Source organism: Mizuhopecten yessoensis, unplaced genomic scaffold, assembly GCF_002113885.1.
Source record: "Mizuhopecten yessoensis strain PY_sf001 unplaced genomic scaffold, ASM211388v2 scaffold716209, whole genome shotgun sequence".
Lineage (NCBI taxonomy): Eukaryota > Metazoa > Mollusca > Bivalvia > Pectinida > Pectinidae > Mizuhopecten > Mizuhopecten yessoensis.
Window position 1 is genome coordinate 103,917 of NW_018480002.1, and position 23,068 is coordinate 126,984.

At 35.2% G+C, this 23,068-nt stretch overlaps 1 protein-coding gene across 1 annotated transcript; it reads right to left on the reverse strand.

The window, feature by feature from the left end:
* Window positions 1-4,147: 4,147 nt before the first annotated feature.
* LOC110442103 (stress-70 protein, mitochondrial-like) lies at window positions 4,148-21,356 on the reverse strand. The gene is made up of 17 exons (XM_021485541.1): window positions 21,169-21,356; window positions 19,347-19,408; window positions 18,682-18,951; window positions 18,221-18,345; window positions 17,803-17,876; window positions 17,270-17,376; window positions 14,890-15,052; window positions 14,296-14,388; window positions 13,585-13,794; window positions 12,628-12,717; window positions 11,975-12,112; window positions 11,468-11,572; window positions 9,676-9,793; window positions 9,221-9,315; window positions 8,081-8,173; window positions 6,740-6,880; window positions 4,148-6,248 (listed from the first exon to the last, which is right to left on the reverse strand). Exons 1-17 carry the CDS (start codon window positions 21,256-21,258, stop codon window positions 6,141-6,143), a joined length of 2,082 nt encoding a protein of 693 aa, XP_021341216.1. The 5' UTR covers window positions 21,259-21,356; the 3' UTR covers window positions 4,148-6,140.
* Between the last annotated feature and the right edge of the window lie 1,712 nt (window positions 21,357-23,068).

Genomic DNA, 23,068 nt, shown 5'->3' on the forward strand with positions numbered 1-23,068 from the left:
GATAGGTTAAACTCCATCGCTATCTAATATTAACATTAAACATCAGTTACTGGTATCGTGTAAGGTGAACAATAAAATCGGATTACATAAAAAAAAATCCAGTGAGGAAACGCTGCTATGTAAACACATAATGTCCAGTTGTGTTGAATTTTTCAGAATATTCCCCAAGGTTGATTTCATATTCTCTCACCCATGAAGATAGGGTATACATGTGCAATAGGAGTGGAAAAAATTCATAGACAGACTGGAGTTCGATACCCGGGACCTTCCAAACTCTAGACGGCCGCTCTACGAATTGAGCTATACCTTGTCGCCCAAGATCGACCCAGTCTAGTTCTGCTACACTTCCTCCTTTTTCCAAGTCTTCGCCCCCGAAGACACAACTATTTACAACCCAGGTTTGGGTAACCCCTTGTCAAGTATTCATCTAGTACTTGGTGCTTAGCTATATGACTACAGCTTGTCCTTCCTCATGTCCAAGTCTCGGCGACTTTACCTATATGATAGGTAGCTCTTGTTGATAAGGGTTTCATGGGGACAGCAATAAATAGCCAATTCCCCCATATATGCAAAGCTAGACAAAACATAGTCTGTTTCCTTTGTTAAATGTACTTTTTACATTGTATGCATGTATGCTAATATTACACTGTTTATACATAGTTCAAATCCTAAAAAAAATAAAATCTGTGATGGTTCAGATGAGATTAATATCATCAGTTTCAAGCTTTGCTTGTTAAACAATACTAAATGCCAGCGTGATAGAATCTGCGTGTATTTGGTTCAGATATATAAGAAATTGAACATTACAGTGTTTAATTTGAGAATAACTTTAATCACTTACACTGTAAAACAGTTCTCTATGCAAGTGCTTTGGCCTGCCTTGAATATTATGTGATCAAGGAATACATCTGGTGTATTTATTTTGTGTGATTGTTTACTAGAATTTTGCTCATGTACTTTTTGAAAAAAATATAATGCTTTTATATGCATGTCTAATGGCTATAGGTGAATGTATGTGGCACCCTAGAATTGAGATTTAAATGTTTGTTATTTTTCCACGATTAACACAATCTTTGAAATTTGAGGATTCACTTCTTGATACACATGTCTTCTCCACATACACTCTGGAAATATTTCATGACAAAATCGAAGGCTCTGTATGCGCCATCTTGAGGATAATACAAGTTGACTAGTTTGACCCATTGATGGACATGAAAAGAATTTTGTGCCAACCTTAAATGTAAAATTGACCTCGGATGTCACTCCTTTAAAATGTTCAAAAGACAGGTTTCATGCAGCCAAGCGATTGGTCATTTGTTTTACACCTGAAGCCAATCAAATAGCAAACTGCATGCTTTCATATTTGTCACGACGTATTCCAAGGATTTAGATAAAAAAAATAGGTGTATCGAAAACATACCCTTCGATTTTAAAGATTGCTTAACATGAAAATCTACTTAATACGGAAAGTTGTGTGTTGCATGAAATTTGTTTGAATACAGATGTACTTGTGGGATGATAAAATATAGATACATGTATACCGAAGTCAACGCATTTTTATCCGACCATACAGATAGAAATATTGTGTGGACGACTACATCCCACAATTGTATATATACTACTGCATATAGTGCAGGATTGAATGTGAATTAACTACATCTGTGTTTTTATATGGATATTGTATATTCTGCAAAACTTCTATCATAATTGTACTGAAGTGTTTCGGGAAATAATAGAAATGTCAATAAAGATCTAGTGAATTGACACTTGATTTTTTAGATGTTGCTGTGATTCATTTGTTGTTTGTCCCAAAAATAAGTCTTTATTATGATGGAGTTTTATTCTGAGTTTTATTCTGAGTCTTCCATCATTAGAAATCCAAATTACGCAATGCTCGAAAAAATCGTTGTGTTGTAGATGTCTTAAATATGTATATGAAATATTTAATCATGAGTTCAGTCAGCTGACTGCCAGTATATTTATAATGGGACAAGGAAAAGTTATAAAGATAGTGCCGTCACTGGGGCTCGAACCCACGACCCTTGGCTGTCCAGCCCGGAGCTCTACCGCTGAGCTAAAGGGAAATTCCCTACAGCTGATGCTTGAAAGGCAACCTAATTAATCCACATCTTTTACATATTTAATCATTATTGTCATGCTTTGTTATGAATAAAAAAAAGAGCTTAACCCTTTCACCACTGTAGATCATAATGGACTCATCCAGATGAATGTATAGTAGAGTCTACTCAAGTTACCTAGGGGTGAAAGGGTTAGTAATATATATAGCAATACACTGGAATATGAAAATACTTTGGGTACAATATTTGAGGCATTCTCTTTGCATTTCATAACCATCTATATATGACAATAGTTGTTGCTAAACAAAATTCAAAAATCCATATGGCACATTGTAGGCTGTGCCAGGGCCATGTAATTTCTATGTGTAGATAGATGACAAGTCAAATACATCGGACCCATGATTTACATGAATCTTGACCTGTACACATATATTAGTAAGTTGAATGAATTTTTAAGTGTGGCAGGTTAGATATGTTAAGACTAGCTAAATGAGAACTTCTTATGAATTTCCTCTGAAGCTTGAATGACCTTGACCTACTTTCAAGGTCACAGGATCAAATGTGTGAAAGCCTTTACACAAACCTTTATCTGAATAATCAAGAGGCATATAGGGTCATCATATTTTGTCTGTAGCTTGCTTAGATGAAGAGGTATCAAGTTTGTTCAAATGAATGACCTCGACCTGCTTTCAAGGTCACATGGGTTGAATGTGTGAAAACCTTTTGAACAATATCTTCAAAGCCTACTTTACCAGGTAAAAGTGTTTGTCCTTCAGCTGGTGCGGATGACTTATCATTTTTTGTTCTTCAAATAAATGACCTCGACTTACATTGCACTTCGAAGGTTGCATGTTTGAAATTAAAATCTTTTAACAAAGATACAGGTGTAGAGAATTGATGTCTAGCCTGTGTTGTTAGCTTGCTTGCCATCAAGATTACCAAAATACAATTGGCCTTGACCCAATTTTAAGGTCATGGATGTGAGATGCTTCCCAATAACATTGAAAAGCAGGTGAGCTAGTATACAGGCACACAATGGGCATCTTTTTCTTGTTTAAAAAGTTGCCATTGCAAGCCAGCTAATTCACTCTATATTCAGATTCGGCATAATTTAGTTTGGATAGAAGGTGGCGGAATTACATTAGTACACCCTGAAACAAACTGACCTTACCTCCTTCTTATGTCATCAAAGGTCCATAAATGATGGTTAGACGACTATTTATTTCACTTGCTCATGCTGCTTTAAAAAGCACAGTTAAATATTGATTAAGAAATGTTTTTGAAACTCGAGGATATTGAATAGTTTGAATGTTTGAAGGTAATTGAGAGCATGCAATTTCATTTTTGATGTTATATTCTCATATTTGTTACGATGTTTGCGACAGTATGGATTTGTTGATGTTTATTACTGTATTTCAGCAAAATTGATGCAGATTTTTTCAACAATAATGTAAGATGTTTTTTCGTATGTAATATTATGCTATTTGCATGGTGTCAAATATAAGATTAGTGTTAGTCCATTTGTACTAAGCATGGCCAAAAAATAAATACTTGCAATCGAGTTATGATTTGTTCCAGTATTTTTTTTAACCTTTACAAATTATATACCTGGTAAAGTTGTGGATATACTATGCAATAAATTGGAAATTTGCATCAGTATTTAATTATTTTTAAATCCTCACGATTAAGTTTGGAGTAGGGAGGCATACCAGAATAGGTAGTCTACTAATTGTGACCTTTACAAATTTGATCGAAGATGCAAAAGAGCATGCCAAGGCTACGGACTAAAAAATCATACTCAATATCTAGACATCTTAGAATAAATGTGACATAAGTGGGTTAATTACCCACATCAAAAAAGCCAGTCCTGGTTTTTCACAATGCCTTTCTATTTTAAATGTCTATTATGTACATACTAGATTAATCAGTAGCCCTCATCTGCAATACTAATCATCCATTGCATTTGGAATTCAGATTTACTCGTCAAAATTAAGATTTCTTGCAATTGGAGGAGAATTGCAGAAATGTCACTTTAATAGAAATATCAACAGATCAAGAAAACAAGGTTGTTTACACAAAAGATTTATTTCACATTTACTGATGTTGGGACATGCAGTCTGAATGTATCTTACATCTGTTTATCAATCACAAAAGTAACGATGGTGCAGCTGACCCTGGTCCATATAAAGACAACTCGTCAGATTGTACTAGTTATCATAAGGACATCTTATCATAAAGCCAGTTCAAATAAATGAATTATATCTACAGTAGATGATATTGTTGAGAAAAGTTAGAGACCAGTTGATTTAGGCAAGGTTTTTCATGTGAATAGCACATACATGCATAAATTAAAATTTGACAAATATCAGAAAACTTAAGATGTATCAGACCAGGTTCAAAGTCAAAATGTTACTACATAACTTTTATATAGACTTCTATCTGACAAACAAACACTACTTAGGTATATATACACTTTTTTGATATTTCAATTTTGAACTGATCCCCTTAAAAATTTATAAATATTATCAATGATTAATTATTAGCAGCAATTTTAAAATAGCTGGTGATAACCTTTTGTTTTATTTAAACAAGTGAATCAATGTTTTGTTATATGAAATCAATAAACTATCATGATTACTCTTTAAATAAAATATTTTTAAATTCAATTTTTGATCAACTGTTCCTTTTAAAACTGACCCATTTTGATCAATTATACCATATTCGTGACAACGGTTCCATTTTCAAACGAGAGTGATGGATGGCAGTCTAATAATTACTGTACAAACATTATGTACAATATGCTACATGTTCAACTATTAATACAATAAAATGGTTTATTAACAAAGCAAATACGTAATATAAGACCAAATCATCACATGTGAAGTCTTCACAAACCGACCTACATTTCCTCACACTCTATAACATTATTACACACATGTACACCTTAATTACAACTACTCGTACGACTGTCGAGTCTTCAAACTGGAAACGACATTGATTTACTCATTCACCCCTGAAGACACATTTGAACTCTTCCAATTCAAAAGATGGATTAGTTCATTATGAAATTTCAGGGGTGGATGAATGAACACTCTTGACATCAGTACTGGCCATGTCTGGCATCCAACCCCAGTTTGGTTTTATTTTGTTTGACAGCTGAATTAGGACATTAAAGGACCCAGACCAAACAATCCCTAAAGAACCTGGTAATGACAAATTGAGGTTCAAGTATTGGTCATTTGGCTTAAAGGTTTGACCATTTACTTTTACCAACTACAGACCCTCAAGGCCTCGTATACCTGTGTTATGTTATAGCTTTGCCTATACCTATCAATGCCGATCAACCGTTTAATATAGACTACCTAAAACCTGAGGCTCATCTTCCTAACTCCCACCCCAGGTCTACGCCTAAAGAAGTGTCCATGTGCTGTAGTCATCTATCCATAGATATTTCATGCTCCCCCCGTCGAATTTCTAGAATGGACCATACATAAAAAAATAAGGCTTAAAGTAGTCTGTGTGCTGTTGTACACCACCAACTCATCAAAGCTGAAAGTAGGTAACATCACATGTTATCTTGTGTCATCAATCTCTACCCCTAACATGATAAATATGACCAGGTTCTTCACATTCACTATAGCCAACTGGCTAGTTTCCAGTAGTCTTAGAATCAAATCCTTTGGAATGAATTTCAACACAAAATGCAAAATAGTCATAAATTAAATATTTAATGTATTCTGATAATTGCCATGTTATGAATTTTAAAATATCTCCCAGGAATAATAAAAAACCTGAAGTCATTTCAAGTTTACCAGGGTTTTAAACAACTCAATTGATACTGCTACATCGCACACACTTAAGTCTCCATGATACCAGACACGACAGTACCAAACTCCGAGATCACATGGTCATGTTGATTTTTGTCCAAGAAATGTTCAGGTCAATATTCCACATATGGTACCACTTTGATCTGCCGATAGAAGTTCCTGGTTGTCGCGTCTGAATGTACATATGTATAGTTTTTTTTACATCTACAACAGTCAGTTATCACACAAATCATCATCAATTCTTTTCCTCCTTCTTTTGTTCATCAGATTCCTCTGATGGTTCCGATGTTGAGTCGGATGTGGATGACGATGAGCTTGCTTCACTGGCACGGTCGGATTCCATCTGACAAGACAATACAGAAATGTTGCAATGAAGTGTTATAGTATGCAGCTTAATCAAGTCCAAACTCATTGTTTTTTGTAAATCAAAAAAGTTTGTATACAATTACAATTAAAAATTGTAACACAGATTAAACAAGAGTACTGCGGGGCGGAACAAAATACGCACGTCGAATGCCATATAGTGTTATATACTTTCTTACATTGAAATAAGATCTGCATCAATCTAAGAGTGGTTAGCTGACATGCTAAAAAAATGTAGGAGAAAATCTCAAGGAAACAAAATATCATGATTATTTAGCCTACAAAGTTTCAGAGAAATCTGTCAAAAAATGTAGGAGGAGATCTCCAGACAAAAAATCAGATACTGAAATGAAGAAAGGGCAAACAAAAGTTTACGCCGGCCGGACAACCCCATTCCATTATACTTCCGTCAAATTTGAAGGGCGTATAAAAATGGGTGATTTTCTATTAAATGCATAACTTTTTTCTTACCTTTTTGTATGCCATTTCAAACAATTTTAACGATGATTGTTGCAATTCATTGGTTGCTGTTGTAATATTTTCTACTGTCTCATTATCTTTGTTGGCTAAAACTTCCTTCGTCTTGATTATATGTTCCTTCAGTTTCTGGCTCTGCAAAATAGAATAAAAATACCTTTGTACAGAACATTTATTAAGTGTACCCTTTAATAAAGAAAATCTAAAATGCATTACATCAGAGACCAAAGAGGGCCTGTATCGCTCACCTGAATATTTAAGCAGTCATAGCAAAATATTCTCATTAAATATTATATTGCACTAAAAATATTTCCCTCGCAAACTTTGTTGGCTCCATCTGTTGAAACTACCAGCAAAATATTATTGTAAGATTCTATGCTTTTTGATTCTTCTTCAGAAGTTGCTTGACATATTTTTCCCTGTGACCTTGTAAGTAGTATTCCAAAAAGCTACCAGCCATACTATGAATCCATTCCTTTTAGTTCTTAAGAACAAATCCATTAAAATGTTGTTGACCTCTGTGACCTCTAAAGTAGGTTAAGGTCATTTTCATTTGCAAACTTTGGTGAGCTCTATCCCAGGAAATCACCAGCCAAATATTATAATTTTATGCCTTTCAGTTCTTCAGAATTTGACGGGCGTATAAAAAGGGACATAACTCTTACAAAAGTGGTTGAAATATTGCAATGATCACATGTAATTTCATTACATTTGTAAAACTAGTAAGCCAGATGAAATTGTGGTTACAAATAGACTAACACCCTGATTCTAGTTACTGAACCCCCTCACCCCACTACACTTTGGGGGGGGGGGGGGGGGGGAGGGGAGAGGGGATTTTCTAGTTCATCAACTCGTTTTTGAGATTATTTTTTTTGTGAACTCTGCCTCAAAAGACCAATTCATGTGCATTAGAATTTAGTGACATAATCAGCAACGTACCAATACACAGTCATTGCTGAGTTCTACATTCTGGATCTACATTACAGTTCACTTAATGTCACTTTTCGGTTATTATCATGTTTTCCAGCTGATGCACCGTTTCTGCCTGCTATATAATCAATGTAATTCAATTCTCTTATTAGTACTTGTTTTGATGTCGATTTCACATAACTTCATTTTGCCCACCGTACTTAACTATCCAATCAAATATCCTCTCCAAAATATGCAAGTCTTTGCAAAAAGTAATTTTATATCTCGTGGCCAGATAAAGGTCTCCTTTAAACAAGTTTTCAGATTACAATTGTATAACAGTTAAAAAACTGTTCTTGTTTCATTTTTCTAAGGCAAAGATCCAACTCATTACACCTATGAATTGTACTATACAAATTGTTTTACCTCATCAGCTGGTAATTGGTCTTTGAATTCCTCCATCTTACTCTCTGTGTCGTGAATGATGCTTTCTGCCTTGTTGACGGCCTCAACCGTTTCCTGTAATTCATTGAAAAGTGTCAAACGTAATTGGCATACTATATTTCAAGTTTCATACAGTAATCATACATTCCAACTAGTGATGGGTATTAAATCGTTTTAATATCATAATTGATAATGGGTTTCTAATTGGATGTAGTAAACCGATCGATGATCGATTGCATAATCGGTCAATAATTTTGTAGGACTGAATGCCCCCAAATAAAGCGAGAACACTACTGTTACATCAATAGACAGAGTTGTTCACTATTCAATATAATTAGGTTTTGTTCTTTTACAATTAATGGTTATCAAGCAACTTCTTTGCATTTTTATCCATCATATAGTATAAATCAATTATGTATTATCAGATGTCTTTCAAAACATGAAAAACATTTAAATACTTTGATTTCAATGATGAACCGATTACATTGATTATTGAATTTGAAATCGATAATCGGAATCGACAGGGCAAACAGATTGATTTTTGATTATAGTCGATCATCAGCCCATCACTATTTCCAACTATCCCCATTAAGGACTCTCGATTTTGGACCCAAAAATTGATCATTTTCAACCAGTGAATTTGTTAAAACTATTCTCATTTTCTAAGATCTGACAGAACAGCTCAAACAATGCCATTTAAAAGTGTTCTTTTTTCCCTAGTGTGTACATAAACCATTTTATTTATGCTTTGCCAAAAAGTTCGCAATTACAATCCTAATTGTAGGATCTTTACTCGGACAGGTATGGAATGGACATTTCTTGATCCTAGTTATTTATTGTTCTTCCTTGAACTTTTCTGAAAGAAAAAAATCTACTCCTTTTTTCTATGGAAATTTTTATATTGATCATCAAATAGTTTTCTATTGATGCTTTCCCACTTTCCAGTCTTTTTCTTACATTAATTTTGAACATTTTGGGCTTTTTAAAGTTTACTATTATTTCAAGCTTGTGCAAGCCTGTATAAGCAATGTGCTTATGTTATCGACAAATGATCGTATTTTATGAACTTAAAAGGATCACTTGACAGGGTTTTACAATAATTATATAGCTGAATTATGTTACCTTTCGTACGAGATCCTCCGCAGCGTATTTCTCTGCATTCCTAACCATATTTTCAATATCATCTTTGCTGAGTCCACCAGAAGACTGGATAACAACTAAAACAAAAGAAATATTTTTTATTTTTTGTGAGTTAAAACTACGAACTACTATCTAAACATGCAAAAATATATATTACAAAAAGAATCATAAACTCAGAAATTTAGACCCAAAAACTGACAGCAAATTTGAAATGCTATATATGTAACACAGGTCATTATCTTTTCAATGCCTCCGCTAGGAGTCGAGCCTGGGACTTCTAGCTTACTAGTCTTACGCTCCACCGAATGTGCTAAAGGGAAAATCTCCCTAGCCGAGTCGGTAGGAAGCGGCTACTACTTTACTAGGGTGACATATACTTAGTCCATTAGAAATCACAAACGTCACAAAAATTCACGTTGCAGTGTAGGAATACATACTCTGTTGTTCCTTTCCTGTACCCTGGTCTCTTGCAGACACATTCACAATACCGTTGGCATCAATGTCAAAGGTCACCTCAATCTGGGGGATTCCTCTAGGAACTGGGGGAATTCCAATCTGATAAACAAATAATTAATAAAAATTTGAGGTTCTTATATACTGCTTTATCACAACCTAGTTTGTAGGTCATCTCAAAGCGGTTCACAAATTATCAGTGGTTATAATTTATAACTCTATATAAATTATAAAATGCCTTATCATTCCTCTTACATCAAGTAAATCCCCCAATCATTCCTCTTGCATCAAACAGACAATCAAGATTTCTGTATTTTTGCTCAATCAACTTGCATGTTTGATAAAAAAAAATAATCTTATGTCATAAGTTTATGACTGAAATGGAATATTGTTTCCTTTTATGATCAGAACTGTGTAAGCTTCAATAACCATGGCCAGCAGGCTATATCTGTTTGGCCAGTTCTCTAAAGCTGTTTATCTCCCAGTGTTAACATGACCCAAACTACAGACAAGGTCAGGCTCATGCGATATACTGGTTGCAATCTTTCCTGTGCATTTAATTACAAATAAATCCCATTAATTGTTTTAATCATTGAGGAACTTCGTTTCTTAATTTAAAAAAATCTTAATTTTAAGGCATTCTTTCATACATATACTACTGAAACTATTTAGGTCATTAAAATATCTTCAAATATGGTACAATTCTCCTCAAGGACCAACATTGTTTCCTACAGTAGGTGTACATGTACAAGCAAGTGTTTTAGAAGCCTCTATGAACTTTGTTTTGCAATATCTATTTTAGTGAACCATTTGGGTAAAAATACATGTGTAAATGCACTGCATCAACGTCTAAGGAACCTCAAGGTCAAATATCAATATCCTAATACTAATATCAATATCCTAGTACAAATACTTTGTTTTCTTAAGAAATGTCAACTAAATTTCAATCCAGCAAAGCCAACATGGCATGGCTTCTGTACAAGAGCCCCCCACCCTTAATTCTTCAAATAGGCAATCTAAAGAGATACTGTTTAACTGTAAGCTTCAATAACCATGGCCAGCAGGCTATATCTGTTTGGCCAGTTCTCTAAAGCTGTTTATCTCCCAGTGTAAACTTGACCCAAACTACAAACAAGGTCAGGCTCATGCGATATACTGGTGGCAGGTTGTTAATTATTACCCGGAGTCGGATCGTCCGCATAAATTTCCCAATCGCGTATAGTTTCGTCGATAGTGTAAGGAATGACAACTCTGGCAGATATTACTACATTGTGCATGTTTGTGATGTTCTGTTCTCCTGTTATACTGTTTTGTCAAAGTATTACTAATTAACCAACATTTTCTAGTGCACACAAAAAATAAGGCATGCGCATACACATGAATACAGTTAACCTTTATTTTCATCTGTCCAATGACCAGTCACTACGCATACGTAACATGTACTCAGCAGCTAGTATTTTTACCTGTACACATTTTGTAAAGTTAGGGAGATAACTCTGCAGAGTAAATTACCCCCGCACATACAGTTTTGACCTTCAAATCGCGTAATTTTCACCCAGCGTAAATAACCACGTTTACATGACAGTACTCTATGCTTTCATTGTACGTCAGCCATCATTTGATGTAAACAATGCTTGAATGTTTGAAAAAGATTATAATCCATAACTTGTCTGAAAACATTTTTATGTTGAAAAGTATCTATACCAGTGCTTTTTCTTTTCAAACCAACTGACTAGTGATTAGGAAATGCCAAATTTAGATATAGGAAATTCTTACCAGTTGGAATTGTCCCAGGATTTTGTTGTCGCTAGCCATCTCTCTCTCACCCTGGTGTACTTTGATGTCTACCTGTGTCTGTCCATCAGCTGCAGTTGAAAACACCTAAGGAACAGAAACATTTCCATGCTGCATTGCAGAATAAAGATTGACCATAATGTTACTATACATCTTAAGTGCTATATATAAAGTGCAATTGGTTTTTTTGATCAACAATTACAATCTCACCAGAACACATTCACTAAGGTATTATGAAGATGGGTGACAAGGATATTTTTTTATTTAAACATATTTTATTTGCATTAAAATATACATTGGGATATCTCATCAAACTTCATACAGAAAGATCACCGGTCAAATGCAAAAGGTATTGCAATAGGCCGCCCCTTTTGATGGTTAGGCCGCCCCTTTTGATGGTATAAAGTTTGTCCGATAACTGTAGATCAAGTAATGGAACCATAAACTTTGCACAAGAATCTGTAAGGCTATCAATATGTCAAGTCGTACCTGTGATTTCTTGGTAGGAATGGTGGTGTTTCTGTTGATCAGCTTGGTGAAGACTCCTCCGAGGGTTTCAATACCCAGAGACAGCGGCGTTACATCCAGTAACAAAACGTCGGTCACATCTCCAGCCAACACACCTCCCTACAGACCAAAACAAAAGTCGGGATGACTTTTCTATCACAGATCTCAATCAATAGGTGTATCATATGTAAAAATCTATAGAGAACAGTGAAAAACAAATGGGATCTTATATTTTTATTTATGTCAGATAGCTGTTCGGTTTTTTCAAATGAATTCCACAAAGTATTGGTTTCTTTTCAGAAATAATTTATAGAAACTATTGTCATGCAGGTAAAAAGTTTAAAATTAAAAACAGTTTTATGGCAATGGTAAAAAAAGTTTGCTATTAATGGTTACATTTGTTGGTGATTGTATCGGGATATTTAATTAAAGCTTTTTACCATCTTACACTTTACATCCGATACTTTTTCCTATATAAACATTTTAATATTTATTTTGTCAATAACATACTTTTAAGTCCACAACAGATATTGTACAGATTTGTAAGTGTGGAACTTTTCGAAGTGGACAACAAGGGATCATGTAACCTCATGTCAAAACCTAACACGGTGAACATCCATGAATAGTTGACAAACCTGGATGGCAGCTCCTATAGCCACGGCCTCGTCTGGGTTCACGGCTTTACTGGGCTGTCGGCCAAACAGTTCCTGGACTGTAGCCTGAACCTGTCAAACAATTAATGTTTTGGGGATTCTATGACAAAAATCTCAAGTACAATAAACTTTTTATTTGATACCCGAGTATTAATGAGATCACATTCATGAACACATTTTTAACCCGATTTTGTAGCAAGTATGTTGTATAAATCTGGTTTATCAACTGAACATCAGATTAGGTTGTGACATTAATATAAAGGATCTGTTAACATATGAAGATAGAAAATGCTCAACAAAAAAACAAACAAAAAACTTAGTCCTCAGGACCAAATACACAAGTTTTCAATATGGTGTAATACTCATTTTTTATCGAATTTAAAAGAAAATGCCATTAAGCAGCCTTTAGATTCTTAACTCTGGACAGAATGCACTCTCAAATGATTTTATTTTTATTTTCCATCTAATAATATGAAATTAAATTGCCATTCTTAATATTGCCCTACAACTATTCTTCTGACAAACATAAACAACTTTTATGAACGATGTAAGCTTCAATAACCATGGTCAGCAGGCTACATCTATCTGACCACTTCTCTAAAGCTGTTGATCTCCCAGTGTTAACAAGTTAACATGACACAAATCATAAAAGACAAGGCTCATGTGTTACACTGGATGCATGTGTTTTTAATATTTCATCGAATCCCAAAGTACTTCTGTTGTACTTTTGATTTTATGTCTGGAATCGTTTAATGTATATATGGTACCCCGAGTATTTTCTTCGTTCTTGAGAAAACAAGCCACTCCTTTGATCCCCCCCCCCCCCCCCCCCCATAAACTTTTTTCCAAATCCTATTCAACAAGGTGCATTATCAGTATATATATATTGATACTCACCCAGCAGTGAAAAAGTATCACTTAGTTCTATGATCTACTAACCTTTGGCATTCGAGACATTCCACCAACCAAAATAACCTCTCCAATGTCCGATTTCTTTACATCAGCATCCAGCATGGCCTTCTTAGAGGGTCCAACTGTTCGCTTGATCAGACTCTCAACAATGGACTCGAACTTTGAGCGCGAAAGTTTCAGGTTCATGTGTTTCGGTCCAGAAGCATCCATGGTCAAATATGGCAAGTTTATTTCAGTCTGCAAAAAACAAAGATTTCTATTTTTATTGTCCAGTTCTAGTCAGAGTTTACTAAAACATTGACAATACAGCTGTATTTCTCAAAGAAACACTATGGTGTACAATTACATGTTTAGAGCACTCTCCCACAGGCAGATTTTGATAAAACTCTACTTGCCCAACTAATATTTTGTAAGTTAATATTGAATATATTCACTAGCCCTTGCATTAATTTAACAAACCAAAGTCGTCAGGCTAGTGGAATTGTACATCCCTGGAAACAACTTAAAAAAAAAAAAGTATGTTTTCCCCTAAAACCCTACCTACCCTAGATTGTTGTGCCTACCCCGACGTTTTTATTGGCATTTAGTGATGAGCACGGTTAAAGTTAGAACTTTTGCTCTATAAAAGCACAGAAAATATGAGAGAAAAATATGTGCCTACCAACCGACCCTGATTTTATCAAGCAGGAACAGGAAACAAACACACTTGTTTTGCCTAATATAGTGACAGTTACCGACCTGTAATGCTGAAGACAATTCAATCTTTGCCTTCTCTGCAGCCTCCCTCAGTCGCTGCATTGCCATGGGGTCTTTTGTGATGTCTTGTCCTTGCTGAAAAGTCAAAAACTTAATGTGGTCATCTGATTCTTCATGAATAATTACGAAATTATGTCGTCAACTGAAGTCAAATGAGTTTAATTTTGTTATTCTCTAGATTCCAATTAACGAGAATCCGATGTGGTCTTATGTGATGAATATTCTATAGATATAATCAGGAATGTTCAGACAGGTAATGGACAGGAGGTAAAATTTCATAAATTCCAATATTTTGTTTTGGTCGACATGCAAGCTTTTGCGTGATTTGTGGATAGATTTTAGAACATTAAAATTACCGCGGTGTTTACAAAGTTCTCTTTGCACTGCAAAAACAAGTGATACTCAACCATCTGTGCATGGTAATTTTGATGTTCAAAAATCTATCCACATTTTATTGCTCATATTTAACTATCCACTATTTCTTGAAGAAATTCTAAATGCTGCAGGTTTACCAGAAGTAAAAAAAAAAGAGTCCATTTTATCCACTCTTTTAATTAAGAGTCAATATCTACTTACATCCCGCTTGAACTCTGAGGCCAAGAAGTTGACAAGATGGTTGTCAAAGTCTTCCCCACCGAGGAATGTGTCTCCATTCGTGGACTTCACTTCAAACACACCTTTTTGGATTTCAAGCACCGAGATATCAAATGTACCTCCTCCTAAATCATAAACTGCAATTCTGTAAGGAAATTGTCATACTTATAAGAGCAAAAGTTTAGACAAAATCAGCAACTCAATTATGTTGTTAAGATAAAATCAAATATGTTGTGAGCTGTTTTTCTGACAAACTTCCTCTGCTTTTGAGTAAATTAACATAGCAAACTTGTTAAACACCAAGACAGTTCTTAAGAGTTTCCAAATTATGGTATGCAGATACAGCCAGCTATGTGCAGCTACCTATTAAATGCAAACAAGTTTCATTGAGGCAACCAAATATTTTGTTTAAACTGCATAGTTACCGGCCCAATATATGGAATCATCGAGGAACTTCTTTTTTTAATAAACCTTTTTTTCTCTCAAGGTTAACTTTAAGGCATTCTTTCATACATATACTACTGAACTCGTTTAGGTCATTAAAATATCTTCAAATATTGACAATTCTCCCCAAGGTCAAAATTGTTTGCTATTTAGTGGGTGTGTACAAGCAAGTGTTTTAGAAGCCTCTATGAACTTAATGTTTTGCAAAATCTATTTTAGTGAAATATTTGGATAAAATCCCATTTTTAAATGCACTGCATCAATGTTAGAACTCTACAAAACCTACAGGTCAAACATCAACATCCTAGCATAAACACTTTATGTGGTCTTAATAATAAATGTCAACTAAACTTCCATCCAGCAAAGCCAACATGGCTTCTGTAAAAGAGACCCCCCCCCTCCTCTCATTCTTCAAATAGGCAATCTACTGGTCAACTGTAAGCTTCAATAACCATGGCCAGCAGGCTATATCTGTTTGGCCAGTTCTCTAAAGCTGTTTATCTCCCAGTGTTAACATGACCCAAACTACAGACAAGGTCAGGCTCATGCGATATACTGGTTGCAATCTTTCCTGTGCATTTAATTACAAGTAAATCCCATAAATTGTTTTAATCATTGAGGAACTGCATTTTGTAATAATTTTAAGGCATTCTTTCATATATATACTACTGAAACTGTTTAGGTCATTAAAATATCCTCAAATATGGTACAATTCTCCCCAAGGACCAAAATTGTTTGCTACAGTAGGTGTACAAGCAAGTGTTTTAGAAGCCTCTATGAAGTTTATGTTTTGCAATATCTATTTTAGTACACCATTTGGGTAAAAATCCATTTGTAAATGCACTGCATCAACCTCTAAGGAACCGTTCTCCAGGTCAAATATCAATATCCTAGTACAAATACTTTATGTTGTCTAAGAAATGTCAACTAAACTTTAATCCAGCAAAGCCAACATGGCTTCTGTACAAGAGACCCCCCCTTATTCTTCAAATAGGCAATCTAAAGATATACTGTTTAACTGTTAGCTTCAATAACCATGGCCAGCAGGCTATATCTGTTTGGCCAGTTCTCTAAAGCTGTTTATCTCCCAGTGTTAACATGACCCAAACTACAGACAAGGTCAGGCTCATGTGATATACTGGTTGCAATCTTTTCCTGTGCATTTAATTACAAATAAATCCCATAAATTGTTTTAATCATTGTTGAACTTCATTTTTTAATAACTTAAAGGCATTCTTTCATATACATTATACATACTACTAAAACTGTTTAGGTCATTAAAATAACTTCACATATGGTACAATTCTCCCAAAGGATCAAAATTGTTTGCTACAGTATGTGTACAAGAAAGTGTTTTAGAAGCCTCTATGAACTTTATGTTTTGCAAAATCTATTTTAGGGAAATATTTGGGTAAAAATCCATTTGTAAATGCACTGTATCAACCTCTAAGGAACCGTTCTCCAGGTCAAATATCAATATCCTAGTACAAATACTTTATGTTGTCCAAGAAATGTCAACTAAACTTCCATCCAGCAAAGCCAACATGGCTTCTGTACAAGAGACACCCCCCCCCCCCCCCCCCCCCCCCTCCTCTCATTCTTCAAATAGGCAATCTACTGGTCAACTGTAAGCTTCAATAACCATGGCCAGCAGGCTATATCTGTTTGGCCAGTTCTCTAAAGCTGTTTATCTCCCAGTGTTAACATGACATGACCCTAACTACAGACAAGGTCAGGCTCATGCGATATACTGGTTGCAATCTTATCCTGTTGATTGGTCGATTGATTTTACTTCCGCTTCACTACAGAGTAGTTCGGTTATGCAGCAGACAATTCTTTTCCTGTACATTTTAATTACAAATATATCCCATAAATTGTTTTAATATGTTATATTTGTTTAACAGTAATATTTTCTTACAGTTTATCCTCGGTTTTATCCATTCCGTAGGCTAGAGCAGCGGCTGTTGGTTCATTGATGACCCGGAGACAATTCAGTCCCGAAATTTGACCAGCATCCTTTGTAGCCTATAAAACAAACAAAAAAATTTCGGTCACTTTTACATCTGTTTTATTCAAAAATTGACCAAAATAACTTCAGGGGGCGATTTTTTTTATATGGATTTGTCTCAGATTTCAATGTTGAATTCATCACCTGCTTAGCACCCCTTTTTTTTCTTTAGCAAACACTGTCACAAAATTACACTACCAAGACAAAACAGTGCTTATTTTTATAAAAAAAAACACTCATATTAAAATAAACAGGCAAGTTTCTGCAGTTTAAAAGGATACACACAGAGCCATAGAGTCTTCTGGAAAGATTTGATTGGTCCCTTACAATGATTTAGTTACCTCATTAACCCCTGAAATTTCATGATAAACTATACCAATATTTGAATTGGAGGAATTCAAATGTGTTTTCATAAATATACTAATTATTAGAGCTCTACATACCTGTCTCTGAGAGTCATTGAAGTAAGCGGGCACTGTGATGACTGCATTCTTCACACTCGTGCCAAGGTAACTCTCTAAGAAGACGAAATTCAGTTTATCAATACACTGTGAAATTTTGATAATAAAACACGGATAAAAGTTGTTGATACACCCCATTTGGCATTATTGTGGTCATATATTTCAACGGGTTAAGATATTGCTGGACTATTATGGTCAGACCAGTGAATTTCGTCAGACTGTGGTGAATTTCAATTAGCAATTTATCAACTTTGGGAAACATAATTTCACTGCAGAACAGATGCTGAAACACTTCACCTTTGAAGGTTAATCTTGACTGGAGTTTCTGCATTTTTAAAATTTTAATTAAAAGAATACTGAACAACCCACCGAGTAAAGGTGTTCAATATGTCAGACTTACCGGCTGTTTCTTTCATTTTAATTAGGACAAAGGCTCCCACTTGACTAGGTGAATACAGTTTGCCATTGGCTTCAACCCAGGCGTCACCGTTAGTTGCTTTCACTATCTTGTAAGAAACTGTTTTCCTGGAAAAGATACAAAGAAAAAATCATGGGTCGCCACAGATTCCTCTGAATAATTCAATCAAAAACATGTTTGTTGTATTCCTGAGCTACCAGAATTATGTTTTGGAAGTACATAAAAGGATAACTCCATATGTCGAATTTATAAAATGAATTACAATTACAAGGGTCATAAATGGCCTGGCTAACCGATATACAGATAGATCAGAATATGATCGTACAAATATGGAAAACTTTTGGGTTGTGATAACCAATTCCTACAACCTACAGAAAACACCAGATATGTGCAGTCTCTCTCAATCAACAAGTCTGACCATTTTTTGTCCGTTTTATTCTTACATGTCTTTCTGCACTTCAGCATCAGTAAAGCGTCGACCAATCAAACGCTTTGTTGCAGAAAATGTGTTTGGAGCGTTAGTGACTGCCTGTCGCTTTGCTGGCATCCCGACCAAACGCTCGCCGTCCTTTGAGAATGCTACGACCGAGGGGGTGGTACGTGCTCCCTCTGAATTCTCCAGGACCTTGGCCGACTTTCCTTCCATAAGGGCGACACAGGAGTTTGTTGTACCGAGATCGATTCCAATAACATGACCTTTAACTTTGTCAGATCTATGGAAACAAAAACATGCTTGAAAGTCAAAAATCACACTTAGTACTTGCGGAATTCAGCTGTTCTCAAATTTCCAATCACGGACATTCAATATCCTATCAATAAAGGTAACTATTACTAACCGGGTTAGTAGACAATATGCTAAAAGTATATCTAGTAATAAGCTAGGTGTTTTTTACCATGGATTGATCATAAACCTACACACAAAACTTTGATAGGTGAAATGACATTTGTAATACCAGTAGTTGTTTGTTTAACAACCATATATGGACAGGTTAATTTGCAGGTGACCCAGACATTTTGAAGATACTTAAATTTCTGATCATTTTAAGCCAACATGAATATGCTGAAGTTTAAATACCATCAATGTGCAAGATACAACACTCATACTTACGCATGTCTCTTGCTCTGGTACTGATGTGGTTCATTGTTAGTTTTTACTGCAGCAACTGGAACCTGAAATATCCAAGATATAATCCTTTAAATGTAAATAATAAACCTCCACAGCATCTGATGCATGAACAAAGTTATTTCCTGAAGAACAGGACATGTAGTACTGAAGAAAGAACTTTAGTGAGTGTGTTCAATGCCAGGCCACCAGTTTTGATTCTGGGGATTAGTTCTCTGGAAGCCATGGATGCATCACAAATATGCTACAGCAGCTGAATTGGAACCTTGAACATATATAGGAGAGCTAGGAACAGAGTGGATGTATTCTACTAAATCATCAATAACATCATAGAATTCCCTGTTGACAGTCAGGGGAACACCAGCCCAACATGTGTATCCCATTCAAATAACATCTGGCAAATCAGCACCAGTGTCGATGCCTTCAAATATTAATCATCCAGACGACGATAAGAGAATGAAACTAATTTCCAAATGTGCAAAAGTTACCATCTAGTGACAGCTTCTGACACGACATCTACTTCCAGGGCATGTCTGGACCTCTCAACCAAGTTTAAAGTGTTGTTTTTTTTTAATCCAAGTTTTAGCCGTTTGCTGACCCGACACTTTGGGTATAGACAGTCTATAATATAAGGGTATATTCAATTTGGAAAGAAGGTGGACTGAAAACTCCAATAGGTTAGAGGATGTTGAATGTCGGCCTCAACAGTCAACAGGTTACATTGAACTTCTCCAGTCTTGTAATCTCAAGTCATGATCAAATTGCAAAGTAAGGCTGGTATCAAGTTTGACCTCCATTTTTTTCAACAAATTATATTTCACTTTCTGACTAATTATGTATAATGGAGGCAGGAGAAGTAATGTTTGGAGTCTGTCCCATTCATGAAGAGCATATCAATTCGAGAGACAGGAACGTCTTATATAGACCGAATCCAGGAAGGAAGGAGGTATGTATATATATATATATGCAAGTTGCGGAATTAGATGAAATATGGAAGTTAACCTGGTATGCCTTTTTCATTTTTTTTTATTGAAATTATCATGGTACGTCAAAAAGTGATTCACATATCAAAACTGTTTTTTTATCAAAATGTTAACCATATCATACCATTGAAACAATGTACAAGTTTCATATACACAGTTATATAACCAGAGAACAGACAGTGAAAAAATGACCTGTCAGTGTAAGCCATTTATCATCTCCAGGAATATAGAAGAGCCGAGCCTATGTTATGAGCATGTAGGTTATAAATCACATATTTGGACGACTCCAATCAACTTCTCAAATAATATTGAGAATTAGATGCAGGAAAGTGTCACAATTCGAATAATTTCATTCGAAAATGATATCTGCAGGCTGCATTTCATTGTAACCAAGTCCATATTTTTAGCTTGTAGAATAATTCCAAATCAATAATGTAGGTGTACAGAAACATTTTAATTATTAAAATTTAAGCAATCTGATATATTATATCTAATGTTTAACTGCTAACTGATGCAAACCACGTTATAGTAAAGTATTGTCTCTTATGAAATAGGAAATGGCGATCGGTTCTTGCATCAGAAAATGTATCTAGGCCTAGATCTCAAAGTTAAATCACATTTCTCAGAAAGTAATTTAAGATGAAAATTGAAACAACAAACTTACATAACATATTGGCAATCAATGCATTAGATTTTAAAAGAAAATTACGTAAAGCTCACAACTCCTATTCAGTAACAACTTCAGTTATGTAAAACGGAGAACCACATGGCAAACACAAATATGACCTTAGCACTTACTGCATATAATACCTCTAAATACGCACCTTTCGCGACAGATTGGAAAAGCTTTTTGAACTGCAAAGATCTGTGGCAGTCTTTAAACATTTGTGTGAAATTCTTGAAGTCGACAACATCTTGTTTCTTGGTGTTTTTAACAAAAGTCGAAGAAATCTCCGCCGATGCCCTTGCCTCTGCACGTGTGATGTCAGAATAGTCTAGAAATGCGCATGCCCTGACTGTAACTTCCTATATGTTTTTCAGTAAAGGTTCTCGCTGCCTGACTCACATTTGGTTTGCCTTATATAACACGAGTTACCTCCCCTTGGTCATAAAATGTTGCTACCCAATGATGGATTATGATTTATACCCAATAAAATGAATTAATCATCGTGTTTAAATCAGTCCGCGAGTAGATTCTTTTTTGATAATCGAAATAAGATAGTACTGCAACTAGGCACGATTTGTAGTTAGTCCGAGTAAGTAAGCTTATACTCTATGCTATGCCATAAATCAGAGACGTATGTGCTTAAATAAAACAAACAAAAAATATTTATCTTTTCTTTTTACAAAACGCATGACTTGACTTTGCGAAGAAAATTTGCGAAGAAAATTTCAAATCACTGATTTAGATTTTCTTTTTTTTAGTGTATAATGAAATGATAAAAGATTGGACGTCAGAATGTAACGGTGTGTGATATAGATCAACACCCTAAAGATAAAACTTTAAAATAATCATAAACAAAACAAAAAAATTATTCCATGGATAGTTATGGGATACGTAAGAATTTTGGGGACTATTGACACAAAGACCGATATAGGATCAAGCAACCCTGGTGGTTGAGATTTATCTGGCGTACCCTCGCCGCCGTAAGGGATGCTTCCTTTTTGTCACATCATTGCGATTTGATTGAAAACAATTATGCAATGGTCCGCCGGTAATCATAGATTTTCATAGTTACTTGGTGTTGGTGGAAATCAATTAATCTGCTTATCCTTTTATATCATATAGTTTGCTGTGAATTATGCCAAGTATCTACAAACCTAGCATATCTGTGTTCCGTGTATCAGCATGCATTGTATCTGGTTATAGTATATCTGTATACCGTTTATCTGTATATAACAAATACTAGTCCGAATTATTCTGACGTTTCATCGACTTTTTTCATATCGGGCTGGCGTCGATTAACCTCAGACCGATATAAAAAAAGTCGTTAAAACGCCAGAACAATTCGGCCTAAACACATACATGTTTCTGTATACTATGAATCAATATACTATGAATCTGTATACTATGTGCCTGTATACTATGCATCTGTATACTATATATCTGAATACCATGTATCTGTATACAATATATCTCTATACTATGTATCTGAATACTATGAGTCTGTATACTATGTATCTATATACTATGTATCTGTAAACCATGTGTCTGTATACCATGTATTCGTATAACCTGTATCTGTATACTATGTGTCGGTATACTATGTATCTGAATACTATATATCTGTTTACCATGTATCTGTATACTCTATATCTGTATACCATCTATTTGTATACAATGTATCTGTATACTATCGAGTGTTTGGCAACTTAAGAATCTTTCCCCGAGGGTTGAGATTGCCATATCTTACCCACAAGGTGAATGATTCTTTTTCTCTTACCCTGTTCTCCCAATGTGTATCATATACACAATGTAATGATAACGTTACATGCTAAATTCAGGGTTGACGTGACGTTGATGGATTGTTGATGTGACGTCATTGTATTGTTGAAGTGACGTCATACCATTGTTATGAATAGGGGAATCCCCCCGTCTCAACCCTAGGGTGAGACAAGGAAATCTCACACCGTTAAAAGGGCAGATACACCTGTCCAGGGTAAGATAATTCCTTGTCTCACCCTAGGGTTGAGACGGGGGGATTCCCCTATTCATAACAATGG

What these genes read in the sequence shown, in the direction of transcription:
- LOC110442103 (XM_021485541.1), bottom strand. Translation starts at nt 21,258, where the DNA reads ATGTTGTCGACTTCAAGAATTTCACACAAATGTTTAAAGACTGCCACA. An exon ending in TCAATGACTCTCAGAGACAG is followed by an intron (nt 17,377 to 17,802) that starts GTATGTAGAGCT and finishes TTTGTTTTATAG; the next exon opens with GCTACAAAGGATGCTGGTCA. An exon ending in GATAAAACCGAGGATAAACT is followed by an intron (nt 15,053 to 17,269) that starts GTAAGAAAATAT and finishes ATTTCCTTACAG; the next exon opens with AATTGCAGTTTATGATTTAG.